This window comes from Pholcus phalangioides, unplaced genomic scaffold (genome assembly GCF_987345545.1).
Source record: "Pholcus phalangioides strain wild (caught in Gottingen) unplaced genomic scaffold, Ppha-v1.0 ptg000004l_1, whole genome shotgun sequence".
Classification (NCBI taxonomy): domain Eukaryota; kingdom Metazoa; phylum Arthropoda; class Arachnida; order Araneae; family Pholcidae; genus Pholcus; species Pholcus phalangioides.
The window spans coordinates 48,672,171-48,693,349 of record NW_028301597.1 but is presented as its reverse complement, the minus strand read 5'-3'; the positions used below and the strand labels follow the sequence as shown (position 1 = coordinate 48,693,349).

The window sequence follows — 21,179 nt, the reverse complement described above, 5'->3', positions numbered from 1 at the left end:
TTGAATTCTTAAAATTAATCAAAACATAAAAAAAAAAGTTTAAATAATTTCCGTTTAGCAAAACCTTTTTTTTTTTTTTCAATTTTCGAGGAAGATAAACTAGTAATAAAATTTCACAAAAAGCAATTTTTAAAAAAAATTAATACAGTAACTATTCTTTTCAATTTAAATTATCACAATCGTTTCTGGTTTTTTTTTACATTTTAAACAGTTCTTAAAGGGCTTTTCCTCTTAAAATGTAATATAAGTTGTCACTGTTAATGATGCATTTTCAATTTTATGAATAAAAAAAGAATATTTTAATCCATAATAAATGCACACATTATTTTATACAGGGTCTTGCCTCGAAATGGCGACAAACTCAGAGGGGAGAGATATTAGGCATCAAGAGTAACAAAAATTGCCATAGAACAAACATGGTGTTGCAAAGCATGTTTAGTTGGTGAAAATGACAAAAATACTTATGAAGGGTGTGACATCATGTGGGACAAAAAGGCCAATAATAAGTAGAAAAAAAAATTTATTTGACAGTATGATTATAACATGGCCTGTAGTGTGTCAACAACCCCCTTATAATCATTTCTCTTTGGATAATCAATCTAATCTGATAATCTTTTCTCCTAATCATTCTACTTTCTGACATTGAACTGTGCTGCACAGGCTGTATTGTGATCATGCAGTTCAAGTAAATGTTTTTCTACTTCTTATTGGCCCTTTTGTCTCGCTCGACGTCACACCCTTCATTGATATGTTTGCAATTTTCACAGACTGTCCATCTAAAGCTGTGACCACAATTACATCATCTTTAAACCCAAATTTATTGTTAGCAAGCTATTCCAAAATACCTTTTTTGATTTGGAAATTGTTTTTGTGTGTGAACAAATGCAAAATTTTTGATTTTTGAACTTTTTTTTGTGAAATTTACGTATCCCTAATAATGATATAAGAAACGATTGAAATCATAACACCGGGATGACTCCCACGCCAACTCCACCTTCATGAGCGCACATGGAAGCGGCAAATGTCCATTGATTCGTTTCTGGTTTATAGACCTCGACCGAACTTAGGTTCGTAACACCATCATAACCACCCACTGCATAGAGGCAACCACAATTAGGAACCAACGCTACTCGGCTACGCATCACATGCATCTGTGGAAGGTAACTCCAACGTTTTTTAATCGGGTCGTACACTTCAGCAGTTTGAAGAAATGTTGAGCCATCATATCCACCGCACACATATATTTTCCCATCCAATACTGCAACACCAAGACGGCATCGTTTTGTGAGCATAGGGGGCATTGTCATCCATATACCTCTCTTTGGGTCATACCGTTCAACCTACATTAAGATGAGTAATGTAAGAATTGCATGAAAACAGGAATATAAAATACATATAAATACCCACAATAAGTTTAGAAGTAATAGGCCTATGTGTAATTTAACGATAATTTACTCACAGAATCAAAAATGGACAAGCCATCATGACCACCGAGAGCATAGATATAATTGTCGAAAGCAACAACACCAGCAGCACTTCTCTTTTTTGACATGCTTGTAACCATATTCCACCTTGAAATTTAAAGAAAAACATTATATTGTTGATGAAGTGAAAAGTTTCAGAAATTTTAGTATATTGATTTGAATACCATTTGATTTGGAGGTGAAAATTCTTGTGGAATACTGCAATTTACTTTTACTGCTGCACTACAGTTAAATCAGACTGATAACAAATTATCATTTATGATGAATAAAACTTTTGGCCCTATACCTTTACATCAGTGGTTCTCAAACTCTTATCATTTGTAGCTCCCTTGCATCAGTCACTGTTTATCTGTGTCTCCCCAGAATAGTCTAATAACCACTTCAACGTATTGAGCATATACCAATATCAATAGTTTGAACAAAAATCCCGACTTAGGTCACCCATGCATTTATTTCATCCTAAATATGTTTTACCTTATTTTTAATGAAGCTTGAAGGTTGTTTACATCATGTTTTAGGAGAGAAATCTTTCCCAGAGAGACAGTTGCATAAAAAAAAGCACAAATAGATGGGAAGGAATAAAAAAAATGTGCACAAATTTCTCCTTCTGAGGAGGGCCGGGCATTACTATTGGATAAGTTCACCTTGACCCCAGCCTTGGAACCAATTACTGCTACAAGTCGGGGGTATCACTGTATTCTCAAACTTTTCCCAACACTGCAGCTTCCTCATAACTTTATCCACAGCTCCCTAGAATAGTCTGAAAAGGAAGCTAAAAGGACCACATCAATGTAGCCAGCTCACTGCAATGTCCATGACAAAGATTGGTGACGTCCCTAGCAGCGTGATGCACAATTTGATAAACACTGCCATAGAATATCCTATTATTAGGTGGAATATAGCTAGCCAAATTTTTTGTCTTTGAAGTTTGTAGTAGCAAACAGAGTTTAATGCAGTATTCTTTGTTTAAATGCGAGCCAATCTCCCAGTTAAAAAGTCACAGAGAGCAACAGGCCTGCAAACAGTACAAATATTAAATAACTACACATCACTTACTTCACTTCTAAGATATAGATAGTAGCACTGAAAAATCATACACAACACTAGATACGCATTCAGACTGTTAGGTACACACACTTAGACTTCCGGATCAACTCACTAGGTAGTAAATTGCCTATGGCGATAGACCTGAGCTGTGCTCGGTTTGAAAAAAAAAAAAAAAAAAAAAGTATTCTTTGTTTATAGAGCTGGATGTTTGGTGCTACTGTTAACCACGCTACAAAATACAGTAGGACTTCGGTTAACCAAGTTTTGGATTATCTGAGGTACTTTCCAAGGCTTGACAAATTGCGGCAACTAAAAGATTTATATTGGTACCTGGAATTTTTCATGTGATCACTAAATTAAGTTTCAAGGATATAAAATATTCAGAATTTATTTCAGCATGTCCAGTAAGACCAAAAGGAATCGCTAAGTAAGAAGAAAAAAAAATTATTCAGAGCCGTTTTTTCTTCGAGGAAAAAAATGCTTGGGCCCCTAATAAATTTGGCTGGTGCCTAAACTTTTCTTACATTTGTCAAACCCTGATACTTTGTATAAATTGACTTAAAAATAGGTGCAGAAATAAATGTCTTGCATCATGACAAACTAGTTCACAGAATGCCTACGCCAATACAACCCTAAGTGGTGGTTATCGTCTTTCGCGAAATGGACAAGAAGGGTGGCAAAAACTGCAGATACATGGGATTCTATGGGTTGCCTTAGAAAGAGGGAAGTAGAGCGATAGGATTTTAATATGAAGTAATCTCACTAAAATATCAAGTTCTCTAAACAACACAAAGAATCATGTATTCATGTAACACAACTTATACGAGTATATTTCCCAAATAATAATAATAAAAATTAACTTACTTATCTTTCTCGGGATCATAACACTCAACAGTGCTCAAAGATGTCACACCATCATACCCTCCACACACATACAGTTGGGCATGAAGAGCTGCAGCTCCAACCGCACTGAAACAAAAGTAATTTTTTTAGAGCAAGTATTACTACTTCACTTCATGCAAATATTAAATCAGTCATTATTTTACAAGCATCAGTGGCATGTCCCCCCCCCACACCCTGCACAAGGGCTCTTAGGCGACCCCCTAGGTCAAATGTGCTTCAAGGGCCTACTAAAGTGAATTTATGATACTTATGCACAAATCATAATTTATTTCTAGAAATATGATTAAAAAAATATGACAGCATTCAATTTATGACAGAATCTTACACAAGAAGAATTATTAATAAAAATAATTAGTGACAGCCAGAAATTGAAAATTTCACCTCCTCTTGCAAGTCATCGGAGCCACGATAGACCATTTTTGAACCTCGGGGTCAAACACTTCAACTGTGCTCAGCCTATCACATCCATTGTATCCACCGATAGCGTAAAGTTTGCTGTTCATCACTGCAACACCGACACGACTCCTAAGCATCGTCATAGGTTCTGCCATTTGCCAGCGCCCAACTTTCGGATCATAAACTTCCACTGTGCTGAGAGAATCACCTGGAAAAACAATCAGAAGAAAAAAAACAGTCTACAAATGCACAGTTATAAAAAATTATTTCACACTCGTTCTTGTGTATACTGACAACTCCATTCCATTCTGATACTCATTTTTTCGTGTAATGTAACAGTCACTTGGACTGAAAATAGGGTCAGAATGAAGCTAATTTTACATACATACAGACTTAAGTCTAGATTTGAACTTTGGACTTGAAGAATCTTTGCATCATGTATTCATGGTGGAAACATGCAAAACACTTCAATACTCAATGGTTAGTTGAATTAATTTCATCAAATGACATAAATGAAATGTATAATTATACAAGGTCAGTGTACAAAGAAAACTTTTGGGATAGCTAACCAGAATGAGTCAACACTCATTTGCATGCTTATAGCTACACACATTAAACAATTCTTCAGGGTAAACCCAACACAACCAGGCTCTGTCACTGAAGTGATTTTAGCACAGTGTCTTGAAGGGTTGTGGTAGTTGTGTCTGGAAAAATTTCAGCTAGAGACCCGGCCGAACAAGTCATTCTTCAGAAGTAATATGCCACTCACTGCATCACTCAAAACAGCGTTCAGTTTTCAGTCAACAAACCTTTAAATGAAGCATGTTTTATTGTTTTGGGGGATTTTACTGTGATAGGGCAGCAATATCTTTGAAGAGTAACATGCCCATCAAAATCTGTTTAAAATTTGTCAAGGAATAAACAGAATTTCCACAGATGTGTGAGTGTGTGTAAGAGTTATTAACAATAACCTTATGAAAGGTGAAAACATAGTCTGACCCGCTTATAACAAAGTTGGTAAAAACAGAAAAATTGTTCGTTAAAAATATGTGAACTTTGATATATCAGTACCAGCTTAAAAACTATGCATTTGTGCAAAATGAAACATAATTTAAATGTACGATACACATTTTTCAATAATCTGAGCATTCTTAAAATAGAGATTAAACTAATCAGAAGAGGTCAAAACTCTAATCAAAATCTTACGTAATTAAATACAGAAATGAAAATACTTATTTTTTCTTCATGATATGATTGTGGATATTGAGCATTTTGTGTTACAATCATTTCTGCCTAATAAACATACAAGATTTAATGCTTTTCTTTTCTTCTCTATCAAGGTTTCTTCTTGGTTACTGGAACCATTTTTTGTCCCTCATTTTCAAACCATTTAAATCTATGAATCTCTCCTTATAGATTTTCAGTCCACCATCCGAAAACTTTCTTTCAACTCTTCTTTGCTCTTCAAAATCATGAATAGAAAAATTCAATCCTGAATATACATCACTTTTTCCATTTTGTGTATGTGTAGCTTCAACTTTTGATGAAACAGACAGCTTTTTTGCGCTTGAATTTCACAAAAATTAACTTGCCACAAACAATGTTTGAATCTAGCTAAAGTTGGTAAATACACATTAAAGATGTTTTGAAGGATTCTTGGAAATATAACCTAAGTATTTTTTATTTCTGATAATGTTTTCTGCAAACAAAACAAGATTCAACAGAGAAAAGTAAAAAAAAAAGAAGCATGAGATGGAAGAGGATTTCACAGTACTAAAAAACACTTTAATAGAATGTCAAGGAATAGACCATTATTAGTTGCACCTACACATTGTAGAAAGGTAAATTTACCCATAAGATCATTTAGATAATATTACAAAGAAACTTGTCTTTGAAAACCTGTTGAAAATTTGTTATAGGCGTACTTTGCTAAAACCAGTGTTCATTATAAGCAATCAAAATAGTATAGATAATCAAGATGAAACTCATGGTGCATGCAAAAAACTTCATTATATGTAAAAATTTATAATATACATTACATGCTCATTATAAGTGAGCTCAACTGTATACGAGTGATTTAAAGCAGGCAGAAAGCTCATTGCTATACTCGATATGAAACCTAGCAGAGGAAATGTGTGTTGTGGTGCAGGTGTCCTTCACTTTGAGCGATCAGTTGATTATAAATACAATCACAATGTTACAGTTCAAGTAAAGTGAACATATTGGAGTGAAAATGATTTGACATAAGTCGCAAATCACAAACCTGATTTTGTCAAACCACCCACAGCATAGATACAGGAAACAACATCAGGGCAGCAACGAGAACGAGTCCTGAAACTCTGCAACAAGTGTCTTCTCTCAGGCATCAAATGATAGTCTTTTGCTTCATCTAGAAGATCACGGCACTGGTGGGAGTTGTGGATGAGTTCTTCCGTTGCCACTCTATCTGTAAGAAACTGGGGAGTCATCAATGGCATGCGGACTCTAGTAAGAAGTTCTGGCAACACCTTGCTCCGTTCTTCTGAATCCTTTTTAACCCATGTCATCAAAGCCTCAAAGACCTAAAATAAATTGGTGTATTTCAGTTATACTGAAAAAATATCATTAACAAATTAAGCTTGGGGGAAAAAAAACGAATAAAATTAAAATAATTTAATATTGAAGGTCACTCAATAGCCGGAGAGTATGAAATTGGACAATAGAACATTCTTGGTTGTTTAAGTAAGCACCACGTACAACTTCAAGATGCAAATGAGAGCCGATCTTCCCATTTGAAAAAGTCTCTCCGCAGAGAGAAGGCAGACCTTCGACACAATACTTACATAACATGAAAATTCAGGCATGTGCCATTTTCATTTCAAAATATAGAAGGCAGATGGTAGCAACACTAGAATAAGAAACACACATAATTCTGACAACATAAATATGTCAACACTACATGCACACTAAGAACATGTACCAACTTTTTTTGCATGTAACCAATACATTGGAAATTCTGCAGAGGAATGTGTATGAGATGCATACATGTGCAGTGGTTAAGTAGTAGTAGAAGCACCACAGTGCTCTCAAGAAACAGGTTGAAAATGCCTGCTGTACACAGTTTTTGAACTATTCACATTTTTTTCTCTTGCTTCATATTTTCTATAATCTCATGAAATACACTAATACCTTAGCTTCTTCCCTTATTAATGAAACACATAAAAAACTCACGTAAAGATTTAAACCATGCATTTTGCAACAAGGGGAAAAACCGTCTACACAATCGATGGAATAAGTTACATTTAAAGGTGGAGCTACACAACACCAGCTTCAGTCTTGGGTAGGGTTACCCGATTCAAAAATTAAGAAAGGAGGATGCCTGCACGTGTACCCTTGATAGAACAACTTTTCTCAATTCTCACAACAGATGCCGCCACTACACACACAAAAACTGTTTCTTCATACTCAGGTGTACTCAGAATTTTCTCCAGGAGGGAGTTTCAAAAAAAAAATTTCCCATCTGAGGGGGGGGGGGGGGTTACTTTTTTTCCTGCAAAATAACATTATGATCTCGGCTTGAGAGGGGGATTAGAACTCCCGACCCCCCCCCCCGTTTGCGTACGTTAATGGTTATTTTAGACTACAAACCTTGTCTTTTGTATACTTTGGTATGTATTACCTCGGGGCAAGCTCAGCCATGGTCTGAGTAGCATCTGCCCTTCTTGGAGGCAACTTGGGTTCTTATATTCTGGGAATTCTGATGACGATTGGTCAAAGTATGTAACCATGTGAAAAAAAAAAACCCCTCTTCCATCAATGAAGAGATGCATGTTTCAGAGTGAAAAAAATTATCCTCAGAAAAAAAAAAATTCTGGAAAAGGAGGACAAAAGGGTAAAATTTCCAAAACGTAGGAGGACGCTTAAAATGATATCATTAGGGATGATGTCAGGTAACCCTAGTCTTGGAGGAACAAAAAATATGCTAGAATTTTAATTTTTTTTCTTTTTCTACCCATTACAAACAGGTTGTGTCTGCATTGCCAGTTTTCCTCTCCAAAATATTATGTAGCATAGGATGAGGTTTATGTACCAAATAGAAATGGATCCTCACAAGCAGCTAATTTGTTGCTTATTTCACAACTTTTCAACCCTGTTCACATTATGTGAGAGCTCTCCCAACCACATGTAGTGTAGATCTATAGCTTTACACTACCATCAATGAATACATGGTTTACACAAATGATACACAGACACAAAAAACGAACAGAAGTTAACCTGCTCTTCAGAATCAACATGTAATTCATCTCTGCTTATGATGTCACGGACATCCTCAAAAGACAAAGCAAGGAATTCATCGGAATATGAAACATCCAAGAAATGCTTCTGTATGAAACGATTGGCTTCTTCTACAAGGCATTTACAGCTCAAGGTGTCTGCAAATGTACGAATGCCAATCACATTGTTCGGATGCAACCTGCAAACAGAAAGAGTAGTATCGGAATAGAACATATATATCAAACAGAACCAGATAATATAATGGCAACCAGATCTTAACAGAAACATGTATAGAGTATTTCAATAGCATTAAATATTTGTTTCCCCCCCCCCCCCCCACGGCAATATTATTTTCTCCAAACCTAAATGTGTCCCACAGTTTGAGTTTACAAAATCAATGCATTTGACACACACACTGGAATGTAGATCAAGAGTCTCAAATCATCAAAATGTATTGAGTAAATGCTGCTAAATTCAATCGCATCAGGACTCTGGCCTTTTGATAACAATAACCAAATACTAATAATATCCAAGAAATACATAGATGACCATTCATTCAGTTTTTTTTTCAAAAGCTAATCTCAATACTACTTAATTATGTGTGTATGAATTGATCTTTTCAGAAATGGTATAAAAATCATGGATATTAACTCTTCAATGGCTGAAAACGACCTAAATGGGGAGTATGATATGCTTTGGAATTGTTTGCTTGGAACCGGAAAGACAGGTCAAAGTTGCACATTAGGGTGGGGAAAAAGAAAGTCAAAACTTGGAAGAGAACACTTTGAGAAGAAATATCTGAGCGTTAAAGGATTAATAATTTGTGAAAATCTATAAACTAAAATTCACTAAACTTTCATCAAAGCAATACGAAATAAATTGTTAGCTTTCAGTTTAACTCTTTTTGCCTTTGATGCAATAAAATGAAAGTCCCAGACCAGGGTTTAAGCTACGGTTGCACTTTTCGCAAAATGCGAAAGAAAATCTTAGCGCATGTACGCAAAAATGTGTACAGGAGGTACTAAACAATCAGACATCCAACTATCAATCATTAGCATTGTAGCATTTTGCTAAAGCTTTTACCCTATTTTCGATTTTTTGTGAAAGGAATTTTTTATCTAGCTCAAACCCTGCCCCAGACTCATGTTAATATTGAATTAAAAGCAATGAATCCCTTAGCAAAACAATATTCAATATATAGCAATGTGAAAACAATGAGTTTTTATATTCATGCCCCTCTATCCAAGGATCCCAAAGCTTTCAACTTTGGATAAGAAGAATCAGGGAGATTTTCATGCAGATTAAAATTCAGTACAGACAAATATGGGATTTTTAAAAACAAAACAAAACGGGGCTTTTTCATCAATTAAAATTAAAATTGTGGGTAATTTTTCCCTTTGAAAAAATGTTTGACATTGTGGTAGCCATCTCCAGTTAGAGGAGAGTTGGAAATTATTGCCAAACAAGTAAATGATAAATTTATCCCCCAAAAAGCAGAGTATGCCAAAATCTGTGATGTACGTCGCAGAATAATTAGTGCTTTTGCAGAACAATCTGGAAGAATTTTAAGAGAAAGAACAGAAAATGCTATTGTGGGGACTTTTCCCCCACAGAACATTTCCAGTCAGCCCAGGGCTCGTTGCAGAACAATGCAAAACGTTCTGTTCTGGGGGAATTTATCATTACTATACTGCATTAAAAAAAATAGGGATTTTTCTCAATTGCTGTCAAAATTCAGAAGATATGCAGATTTGAGTTTGAGAGCCTCCCGGAAAATCTGGGAGTCTTGGTACCTATGTGGTGGTGAATTTCTGGTCTATTCATTGTGAAACTGATAACAACAACCATATGATAACATTATCAGTGATTATAACAAGTGCTGTACACTATATAATAAAAACTTGCACGCAATTAAAAAAAATTCACAAATAATGCATACAAAAATGTTTTCTATGCATGTTGTAGCATTCAAACTGATTTTCATCAACAGAAAATGTATAATGTTACCTGGCTTGTAAGAAATTGCAGCAAGCATCTCTGACTTTGAGCAGCTGTAAGAATGAGGATCCCACAAGAAGAGATTGGACATTTGATGTATTTATTTTTACATTCCCACAGTATGCAAATTCTATAAGGGCTTCTAAGGCTCTACAAATAGGAAATAAAAAAAATATAGTGAAATACAGTCGAATCCCGTTATAACGAACTCTAAAAGGGACTTCATTATAAAAGAATTTCAGGTCGTTTAAAAATGTCCCTATGTAAACTTATCCGGGGGATTAGAAAAGTGTGCGCTAAAACAAGAATTTCGCTATAACGGTATTCGTCAAAACGGGATTTGACTGTACAAGCAATCATAAAGCTACATCAACAGCAACACTAGGTTTGCTTGCTTATAAAATTTGATTTGCGTAACATAAATTATTGTAAAGTCATAGTTGCAATAAAAAAAAGTATTTAGCAAGTGCAAAGTTAAACTATATCCTCCTCACTAGCTAATTTCATTCAAAAAAAAAAAAAATTCATGATCAAGAAGTAAAAAAAAGATATTACCCGTTCTAACGGAGCACAACTCTGGTCTATTGCCATGGGCAATTTACTACTGGTTGAGTTGTGCCAGAACCAGAAGTGTAGGTACTAACAGTCTGAGTACATATCTGGAGATGTGTTTTGAATTTTCAGTGCCACTTGACCACCACCACCACAGCAGCAATAGAACTTTTGCTGTAGATAAAAAGTATCCAAAGAGAACTCTTATCTTCCCCCCCCCCAGACCGCGCAAAATAGGTTCAAGAAAGTATAGAAAGCATATAAGAAAGTATATACATATATCATGATCTCTCCCTATATACATCTGAATTTACTCAGATAAGATTAATGAAAAACAATGTTATAAACCAACTCTACAACACCATAGTAATCAAACCAATGCTGTTGCATTATAACTAAAGTCTGTGCCTCATCTAGACCTGATGGAAGGATTGCAAAATCCCTATAGGTCACAAAGTGTGTGTGCTCATTTTTCTTCCTTTTTGTTTATATTGTAGAGTGTTTTGATGTTCACTGTGTTTTTTGTATACAGTCAAACCTTGTTAATGAGTCACTCTTGGGAGAGCAAAAATATGATTTAGTAAGCGGAGTGACTCGTTAAACGGAGTAAGCCATAGTTGTGCCAATTCCTGCCTGAGGACAATTGGGACTTCCAAACAGTGACCCAGTAAGCGGAGTGACGTGCTAACCGGGTGACACACTAACAAGGTTTGACTGTATATGTCTGATTGTGTGTGTATTTGAAATAAGAAAAAAAGTATCAATTTAAACAACACGGTAAGAACATTAGCATGTGGCTCGAGGTTGAAATTTCACATATCTGGCCTACAAACCAAACAAGTTATAAGGCCCTCTCCATCTACAGCCTATAGTTTTCCAGTAACTGGGTAAACAAAATTTATGATGTCATGCCTGACAATGCGCCTCGTCTTTATATTGGAGACACGAGAAACTTCAGTGAATGCATGCAATATCTTTTATGTGAAAAAAAGGTGTTCAAGATGAAGATGTCCTACAATTGTGCTTACTGGACATTATCTAAAAAAAGGTAGTGTCTAAACAATTGTACATGGCAAAATCTACTTTTTTGCAGTTAGATGAGTTCGATACACCAGATGATGCGTAAAAAGAAATAGAAGAGAGATCATTTCACACTATCAACGTTCTTTCTAGCTATTATCTTTCATACGTTGACTTGTATTTACTATGCTGGGTATGGCAATATAGTCGAACTCACTCACAATAAACACAATTTTTTTAAAGAAGGGGTGATGGAACAAAAAGGTTGGGGAACTATTGTGTAACACAAGATATACAGAAGACTGGATGTTGTGAAGATATTTATTATTTCAGATGTTAATTTTTTAAGGATATATAGCCCTCTGGTGGCTCGTCGTCCATGAGCTATTAGCTGATCGGTTCACCGTCCATTGCACGGTTCCGTTCGGCACATATACGCTCTAGCGAAGGAAAATCTCTATCTCCTCTGTAGCTTAGTGGTCAGAGCACTCGTCCGGCAATCGAAGGACCCGGGTTCGACTCCCGGTATAGGCAGAGATGATTTTTTTCCTTCCTTAAAAAATTAACATCTGAAATAATAAATATCTTCACAACATCCAGTCTTCTGTATATCTTGTATTAACAAGTGGAGAGCGACATTCATGTCATATATTGTGTAACACATTACACTGATAGTGTATTTGGTGTTTTTGTGAACGCAGAACGGTTCTTCATTTTATTTGACAAATATTGGTTATACAGGCATGGCTCTCTAAGTAATTTTTTTCCTATCTACTCCAAGTAAGGTCCCTTGGGGTCACAGAATGTCTGTATCATTGTCATGTTCATCGTTTTATGTTTTGATGTACGTCTCACTTGTTTTGAATTTATGTTTTATGTGCAGGGAAGGTAAAGATTGGACTTCATTTGCCGCCTTCTACAGCACTGTATGTGCACGATTCAAGGTTCGGCCCTGTATGTGTTGTGTCCAATAAAAAGATTTTATTCTGCAGAATTTATGAGTGTCTTTATGGCGCACTGCTTCTTATCAGTATCTCGTGAACCAGTACACATAACTTTCATGGCTGACAGAAGAAAAATTTAAGTTCAATTACCCTGCATTAAATTTCAAGCATTGCCCAACTCTCTGCTACTTATCTCTTCCCCCACTTCTTTTATCGATATAATAGATATGAGACAAGAAAAGGAGGAAAAAGAAAGCGTAACTCTCATACTCAGGTTCTATGCCTTGTATAGTAATCTCTTTTTGCTTGCTTTCCATCATGTCATTCGTAAACATCCCATGGAAGTAAGGAATTGTTGCTGCTAGGATGATACGATGAGCAGGAATGTTTCTCTCTCCAACCTATGGAACAATGAAATTAGATTAAACCTTGTGAGCAGCATAAGTTAATAATAATCATTTTATTAACATTGAGGATGATGCGCTTTTCCTACAGACGTTCAAGCATGCTTGCAGAAAAATATATAACATGTGTAGGCCTACTTGTCAAGCTTGTAGTTATGCGTATAGTCAACTAAACAGTCATAACCTGTCTTCGTTAACAGAGATATATCTCGCCTCTCCGAAAACCGTTAAGACAGATTCTGAGCCGTGGCTGAATGAATAGGCTAGTAAAGGGACTTTTTTCCCAACTGAGACGAGACAGATATCTTGGAATGGAGACAAGTCATGACTATCATGTGCGAATAGATCTTTTTAAAAGAAATGCCCCAAAGATGCAAAAAAAAAAAAAAAAAAAAAAAAAAAAAAAAAAAAAAAAAAAAAACCAAAGAAAACCCTCATTTTCGTTTTAATTTTCACTGCATACATAATTCGAAAAACAATATTTTCCAAGCATTTCTGTATCCACACCAGCATACTTATTTAATTTCTATGGAAGAATTTTCATAATTTTTCTAACACCCTCCCATATTTTCATCTTTTCCAAGAGATGTGTGTTCCGAGGTAGGTAGGACTTCTTGAAAACCAAGAACATAGCGACCAAAAATGAAGGGGGGGGGGGAAGGGGGAAAAAGCAAAGAAATATGCATAGCATTTTTTAGAACTGAACCAAAAATGATAAGTAGAGCCCGGATTATATGCACTAAAAAAGTGGCGAAATATGCTCTAAAAATATGCAAATATGCACTTAAAAATATGCAAATATGCACTTAAAAATGCCGAAATATGCACTTAAAAATGCCGAAATATGCACTTCAAATGCTAAAATATGCACTCAAAAATGCCAAAATATGCATTAAAACCCAAAATATACACTAAAAAGTCATGAAAAGTTACATGTAATCAAAAATGAGAAAATATGCATTTAAAAAATCACCATGCAAAAAAAGCAGATATGCTTTTGAAATGAACATTTTCTATTTTTTAATGCATATTTTCATTTACAAAAAAATATCTTCGCATATACACTCCCTGCATATTTCTACACATTTTTTATTTAGGCATTTTTAATTTCCAGTTTGTTGTAGTTGCTCAGTAACAAAATACCAATAACAAAAGAATTTCGACACCATTTCTAAAAAAATTGAACGCTTTTGACATAGCTCTGGAAATAGACTTAATAATAGAACACTTGATATTTGGAAAATACGAACATCTCTATTAATTCACTAAATTCCACCTGCGGTAGAAAAACCTGTTATAAAAATGCAATGAAACCCCCTTTTAACGGACACCCCCTCAGAAGAAGGGCGGTCGCCCTTCTTTTAAGGCCCAAATAATATTTTCCCCTTGTATAATAGAAATATGCATTTCAAATCCCTGATGAAAGGTCACCCTTCTTTTACGAACGAATTGTTTTGTCCCGCCGGTGACCGCAAAAGAGGTTTCACTGTATTATTAGCAATATTTATTTTGAAAGATTATAAAAAAAGTGATTACGCTTAAATAAACTTTCAAAAATATGCACTTATTATGAAAATTCTTCGATTTTATGCATTTATATGCATTAATGCTAAAAAAGGCCAAAATATGCAAATGCATATGCACATATGCATTTGCATATAATCCGGGCTCTAATGATAAGATATAATCAGAGAAATACTACCTTCAAGGTAACGTCAAACAGCAGCTGCATCTGTCGGATTTCTTCCAATTTTGAAAACGATTCCCTCGGCAAATCTTTATCCCAAAAGATTATGCTGTCCATATGTTCCTCCATGGCTTCAATATGCATATGCCTGAACTAATGCACAGACATATTTTTTTGTTACTAATAAAACTGTAGGCTAATAAATAAAATGATCCATTAATTTTTTTGCTTACATTAAAGAGGATTTAGCACTCCTATACATATAATCATAATTTGAATATCAACATAATATAGAATATCGATCAGGCCAGGTAGCTGCAGCGACCTGGAATGGGATTTGTCAAGCCCTGTTACAATGCGTATATGCTCGGAACCTTTTTGTAATATTTGGTGCTATGATATATAACTATGGGCCCCCTCCCTGCAATATAATTTTTCCTGGGGGGGGGGGGGGCATGATACCAATAAGATGGTGTTGTACTCGTACCAAATTGTATGTTGGAAGTGTGCATACATACCCAACAGTTTGAATGTGTACCTGGTGAGCATGAATTTTTAACAGACATCTATTTTTCAACTGTAAGTGAAGTATAATGATTGAATATTTGTACCGTTGTAGGTCTGTTGCTTGAATGTGGCAAGAATTTAACAGAGCAATTGGCTCACATTTGTACCTCAATGTCTCAAGTTGTGAACCACAGAAAACTTCAGCTGACCATCACTGTGCCATCTGGGGAATATATCCCAGGTATTTGGGATGAGAGTCCATCATAATGCCTACACAATAGCATCCTTAAGATCTACTCCAGCAACAAACGCTGTTATCTCAACTAGCATCTTTCGAACAGCAGACTGGTGGTGTTATGTGGCTCTGATGTTGTGGTTAAGTTCTTGCAATTTAGGGGATAACCACCAGGTGTTCAAACTTCTCCACTACCATAGCACTTAAAGCAGCGGATAGGTGATGTGATCAAGTTGATTGATCAGGCTATGCTGGAACAGATGTGACATGAACTAGTTTATTGTGTAGACATCGGTATAGCGTTGCATCAATGAATGTCCATAGAAATTCGGACAACCAATCATGCTAAATCTATATTCGAGGGACTAAATTTGTTACAGCAAATCACACTTTCTTTCACGCACCAGTCATTTTAGACCATGGATCACCCTGTATATCGCTACCATGAGTGACCACTGTGACATCACTGCAGATCAGGGTTTATGCTGAATAAAAAATTCCTTTCGCAAAAAAGCAAAAATGGGGGGGGGGAGATTTAGCGAAATGCTACAACGCTAATGTAACGATTGATCGTTGGATGATTACTTGCTTCATACTTCCTGCATGCGTTTTTGCAAAAGTGGCTACTTTTTCTTTAGCATTCTACAATTTTTTTTTGCATTTTGCGACAGTATCTTAATCCCTTTTGCAGATGACAGGGTTCTTAACCTTTGTGCCAATGAGATCAAGGCCATGAACTTACTGTGCCGATAAGATGAAAGCTTTAAAGCCATGGACCCCTTTGTTGAATAACATTCAGTAAAAACAAGAAGTTAATTGTTTTGTTCACTTTTGGGACCAAGATTCTATATGTAGAGTTGTGCAAAATTAGGTGACTTCCAATTTTGCCAAGGTTTTTGCCGCTTGAGATCTAGAATTTTTCTGGTCACCAAACATCAATATTGTGAAAATAAAGATAGGCAACAGAAAAAAAAAACAATCTGGTAATTCTATTCTGACAAGGTAGAACATTGCAAGCAACAATTATGGAATCAATGCAGAAAGTATTGGCCAAGGGATTCACACGACTCATTACATTTGGGCTTTGTGTTCCTATTCTGACAAATCAATGATAACCGAATCTCTTGGTGTGATCACTGTATGAAAACATGCTAGGTATACAATTTGGACAAGAAACTGAAATTTATCTTGCGGATATCCCGCTAACTTATCTGTCGAAAACTTTTTTTTTCCCCTGACTGTGTTGGCATTGCTATTATTGTATATCTGTCATCACAAAGTTCTTTTCCTTTCTTTCGCTGTTCGGGAGAAGGCATTTGACTGTCCCAGAATCAAGTTGTTATTTTCTATGTGTTTGTATATTCGTATTCATGTGTAACGTATCATTCTTCAAAATAATAAATGTAATATTTTGCAGGTATCTGGAATTTAAATAATTATTGTAGAGTCAGATTAGAGCTACCTTTGGATAAGTCGTTGCTTCAATTTAAGTGCCATGAATGTTTATCCAATGTCGCCAACTACTATGGATTGTCTGTAGTTTCTACCGACAGCTGCAATAAACTACGGAGCTACGAGAGATACTATCAATACTAAGGAAATTGGTTTAAAAAAATCAGGTCGTTGAATTTCTTGCAGTTTTACTCATTTTTATTATTTTTTAAAATTACATTGATCTTTACTATAACGATGAATTTGTATATGCATGTGAGAGAGTTTGAGAGAACACACTCGGAGCCAATCTGTTTTGTCTGTGTGTGGAAGGCAATCTGTAAAGCCCGGTCTAAATCCATTGCTCTACTTGATATCCGAATGTGCAAAAACCAGTTTTCTATCAAAACTGCCATAGGCGTTGGGCTAAAAACAGGTTTTTGAGTGGTTCAGCTCGGCCGGTTCTGGACCCAGCCTCATTTGCATAATGCATGGTCGAGCTCACGAAACTTGTGTTCGAAAGAATGTTTCGAGGTAGGTACCGTAAGAGGTTTGATACAAAGATAACAGGGGATGTGGGGGTCTAGGGTTACTATATGTTAGTATATACAGCCTGCAAGGGCACATGCAGGTTGGGATTGCCTATTGAATATTCATATGAATTATTAAGGGGTTCTACGACCTTAGAAAGTTGCTTCAGGAGGAGGGGTGATGTGGCCTGAGCTCTCTAGGTTCCAGTGTCGGTTCCATGAACTACTGTATTTAATGAACTTTTAATCAAAAATTAAAACACACACACAAAATTAAATTTTCAAGTGATTTTTTTATGTTAATGTACTATGATTACATTGTCCACCTCCCCCATGTCAAAGAGCTTAATATTCATCACTACTGACATGCTTCACGCCAATGTTGGCATGTGTCTGCTTATCCATGGAAAAAAAATTTAAAAATTCACATGCAAAAGATGTGTAATGATGAACAGGACTTCGGACTAATGTTCAGTTAATTTGAACAAATTCAATGAATGACAAACATGATCACGAGACCTAAGATGCTGGTGATAAGAAAGGACCAGGGGCGGCTCGAGCTTGCCCGCCGCCCGCATGAAAAGTCTTATGTGCCACCCCTAAAGACGACCCTGGCTAACAGAGCTGTATCCTAGGAGACCTTGGGATAAACCTGTTTTGTCTTCAGGACACAATTCTCCATCAAAAAAATGTTCTTGCCCATACGTCCCGCTTTTGAAGAAAATGTGTTTTTGAAACAGAGCTGTTGCCTTTTTTTCTCTCGTTATTTTACCATTCTTGATTATACCAGATAATTTGAAAACAGCACTTACTGATGGGCCACCATTACTTACACTTACCTGTAAAGTTGATGTATAATGAGGCGATTTTTATAAAGAAATTCATTTCAGCCGTTTTTGATGCTTCAGGGACCAGGCAAGTGAGAAGACAAATTATTTCCTTTGCGTTATTTAACTTTCGGAAAAGTCGATGTTTGCCTCTTGTGATAGTGCATTTTTATTTTTGATAATACTGTCCGAGGCCGTGTCTGTTTTTTCAAGTTACCTCAACACCTTCGTTGCCAATGTGACTTCATGCGAATTTTTACTGTTGGAAATTTTTTAAAAATTTTGTCCTACGAAAGTCTACAATGCCACCCCTAACCTTCCGCCCGGGTGCACCACACCCTCATTTAAGCCGCCCCTGGAAAGGACATCATGTTGGCTTGAAAAACACTACTCGCAAATAAAAAAATGCTGAAAGAGCCAAAGCAATCAGTTGGCGACAAAAAATATTCGCCAGATTTGGCTCAACCCTACTTAAAGAATCTTAGTTACTTTGGCGGGTCCTCAAGTTACGGACCCTACCCTGTAAACTTCCCCCAAAAACCCGAAGCAGGGCCAGTTTTTCATAAGCTACAGGGCCTAGGCAAAGATTTTTTTTGTTTTTTTATGCCCGTTATGTGCAGTGTTCTTTGAAGCAGAGGCATGAGGGGCCCATGCCACAAAAAACAGCCAAATTTAGAAGCCCATTTACGCATGCGAGATACAGGCCCTGACCCCCTGGGGGAGGGGGGGGGGGGGTCCGCGAACCCCTGGTTAAGAACCACTGCCATATAGATATCACAACGTAACTTATTGGAAAGGGAAAGAAAAATTTAAAAGAATCCCTACGCTTATATAGAATGAAATACCGTTTGAATATGACTAAAATATTCACCTTTATTTTTTGGGCCAATGGTTACAAGACAATGATACAACTGTTGACGAGGTTACCATATTTTCAAACAGTTTTATATCAACTGATGATGCCTCGGTAATAAAATGAATAGAAGCGAGTTGATTCCCGGCATTGTATTAAAAATCCCGGATCCCATCCTCATGTTAAAAAATGGGTCCAAACTTCAAACAAAAAATTTCGGATTTTGTTATCCTAATGACTTTTGAAAACAGCTGTCGGCTCAAGTTCGACGACGTGAGGACACGAGTGATACGAATCGAATCCGGGTGACCATATTTTATGAAGACGAAAGCGGTACATCTGGGTTGCCAAAACAGAAATTTGGCAAAGTATTGCCAATAATGTTTCATTTCTCGCCAGCACAGTTTGAATTTTGACCTAATAATTTCTCAAGGAAAACAACTACCGCAACCAGGAATTAAATAATAATAAAACCGGCTTTTTTAAAAAAAAAATATAAGAAATGACTTTTCAAAATATGGTCATTTAATCAATATCGAGATATACAATCTTTGCTGACATCTAGTGTTTAAAAGAATAACTTTAGTTTCTCTTATTAGTCGGTAGATGACGCTACGAGTTCCATTCCGAATAGGAAATTATCGGGTTGGAAATTCAAACCATTTTAAAATTTACTCATATTAAATTAATTCATTGTATTTTTTCCTGTTTTTTTTTCTTTTAAACGATGAGTAAATGCATGTATGGCTTTCTAAAGATTAAGTCACTGGTAATTCATGAGTCTTTATCCATGCAATAAAATAAATCATCGTAGTTAATCGGAACCTTGTTATTAAACACTTAACAGAGTGATATAGATGGCTTTTTTCTCAGCCAGAGATATCAAGGAAACTTGATATCTCTGGCTGAGAAAAAAGTTTCCTTGATATCTCTTTCTGAGAAAAAAGCCATCTATATCTCTCTAAACAGTCCCACCCGGGGGCCATTTCCTGAAGTTAAGAGAGGGTACTACTGCCTCTACTTCAGCGCCTCACGACACAGTGCGTGAAATTAGGAAGGCAGATTCATATGTCTCCAGTGGTGTAGATGGTAGCATGCTTGCCCGGTATGCAAGAGGGCCTGGGTTCGAGTCCCGGCGGAGACGTGATGACTTTTCTTTCCGAGCTCACCTCAGCATAATATCCGGAAAATAACTGTTTCCTTGGTTTACTTAACAGAGTGTTTCAAAAAGAATCATCGGATTTGAAATGCGTCTATTACGAAAAATACTGGACTTAAAATTAATTTCATATTACATGGCTAATCATAAAGTTTTTTTACAAACCTAATTAAAGGTGCTCAATATGTCCAGCTTGGGATGCACGGCATGGTAGTCAAATTCGTCCCAAACTTTTGCGAACATGTTTGCATCCACTGCGAGTGGATTTCTGTGAACTACGCGCGAAACTCGGTCGGATGCGCTCCGCATTTTCGTCTGATATGCGGAAACGGCCAGGGGATTTCCCTTTACACAGACAACCCGTGTTTCGGAATTGTTTATACCATCGCCTAATGCTCTGAGCGGTAGGAAGTTCAACACCAGGGTATTGTCGACGAAAAGCACGATGAACAGTTGTTACGGCCACGTTAAGGGGCCACGTTATTATTTCCGCATCGGGCCCCGCGTCTGTTAAGGACGGCCCTGGCCAACACCACCTACAGCAGAAAGCCTCCGCGCGAAGCTCGTGACGTCACTGAAGTTCATTTCACCTACAGTCATTGGATATACTGCAAGGAAAGGTAAAGTTATCGCATGCATCGGCCTGCTATATCCAACGGCTACGGGTAAAATGAACTTCTTCAGTGATGTCAAAGCTTCGCGCGTATGCCTTCTGCTATAGATGGTGTTGCCCTGGGTCCAGAGGTATACATATGTGTACCTTCATTTTTAACGGTTTAACTGCGTCGTGCAATCGTGCGGTCATACTGACGGACTCCGTTTCAAACTCCACCGGTTTTACGGTTTTAATGATTCTTTGAAATCGTTTTGATGATTCTTTTTTCAAATTAAGACCTGAGGTATGCATGTGCATACTTTATTCAAATGGTTCTAGCAAAGATATCGACA

The 21,179-nt window shown here is 36.5% G+C and overlaps 1 protein-coding gene across 2 annotated transcripts; it reads right to left on the bottom strand.

Moving 5' to 3' along the window:
- Positions 1 to 395: 395 nt before the first annotated feature.
- Positions 396 to 19,355, bottom strand: KLHL18 (Kelch like family member 18). Of its 2 annotated transcripts, none has more exons than XM_089231677.1 (10): positions 19,091 to 19,355; positions 14,705 to 14,842; positions 12,869 to 12,999; positions 10,092 to 10,232; positions 8,085 to 8,283; positions 6,094 to 6,391; positions 3,816 to 4,038; positions 3,396 to 3,500; positions 1,460 to 1,571; positions 396 to 1,340 (listed from the first exon to the last, which is right to left on the bottom strand). In XM_089231677.1, exons 2-10 carry the CDS (start codon positions 14,831 to 14,833, stop codon positions 960 to 962), a joined length of 1,719 nt encoding a protein of 572 aa, XP_089087803.1. In that variant the 5' UTR covers positions 14,834 to 14,842; positions 19,091 to 19,355; the 3' UTR covers positions 396 to 959. The 2 variants fall into 2 exon arrangements, with proteins under 2 accessions (XP_089087803.1, XP_089087802.1); XM_089231676.1 differs by having other exon boundaries at positions 14,705 to 14,885; positions 19,091 to 19,183.
- Positions 19,356 to 21,179: the final 1,824 nt, after the last annotated feature.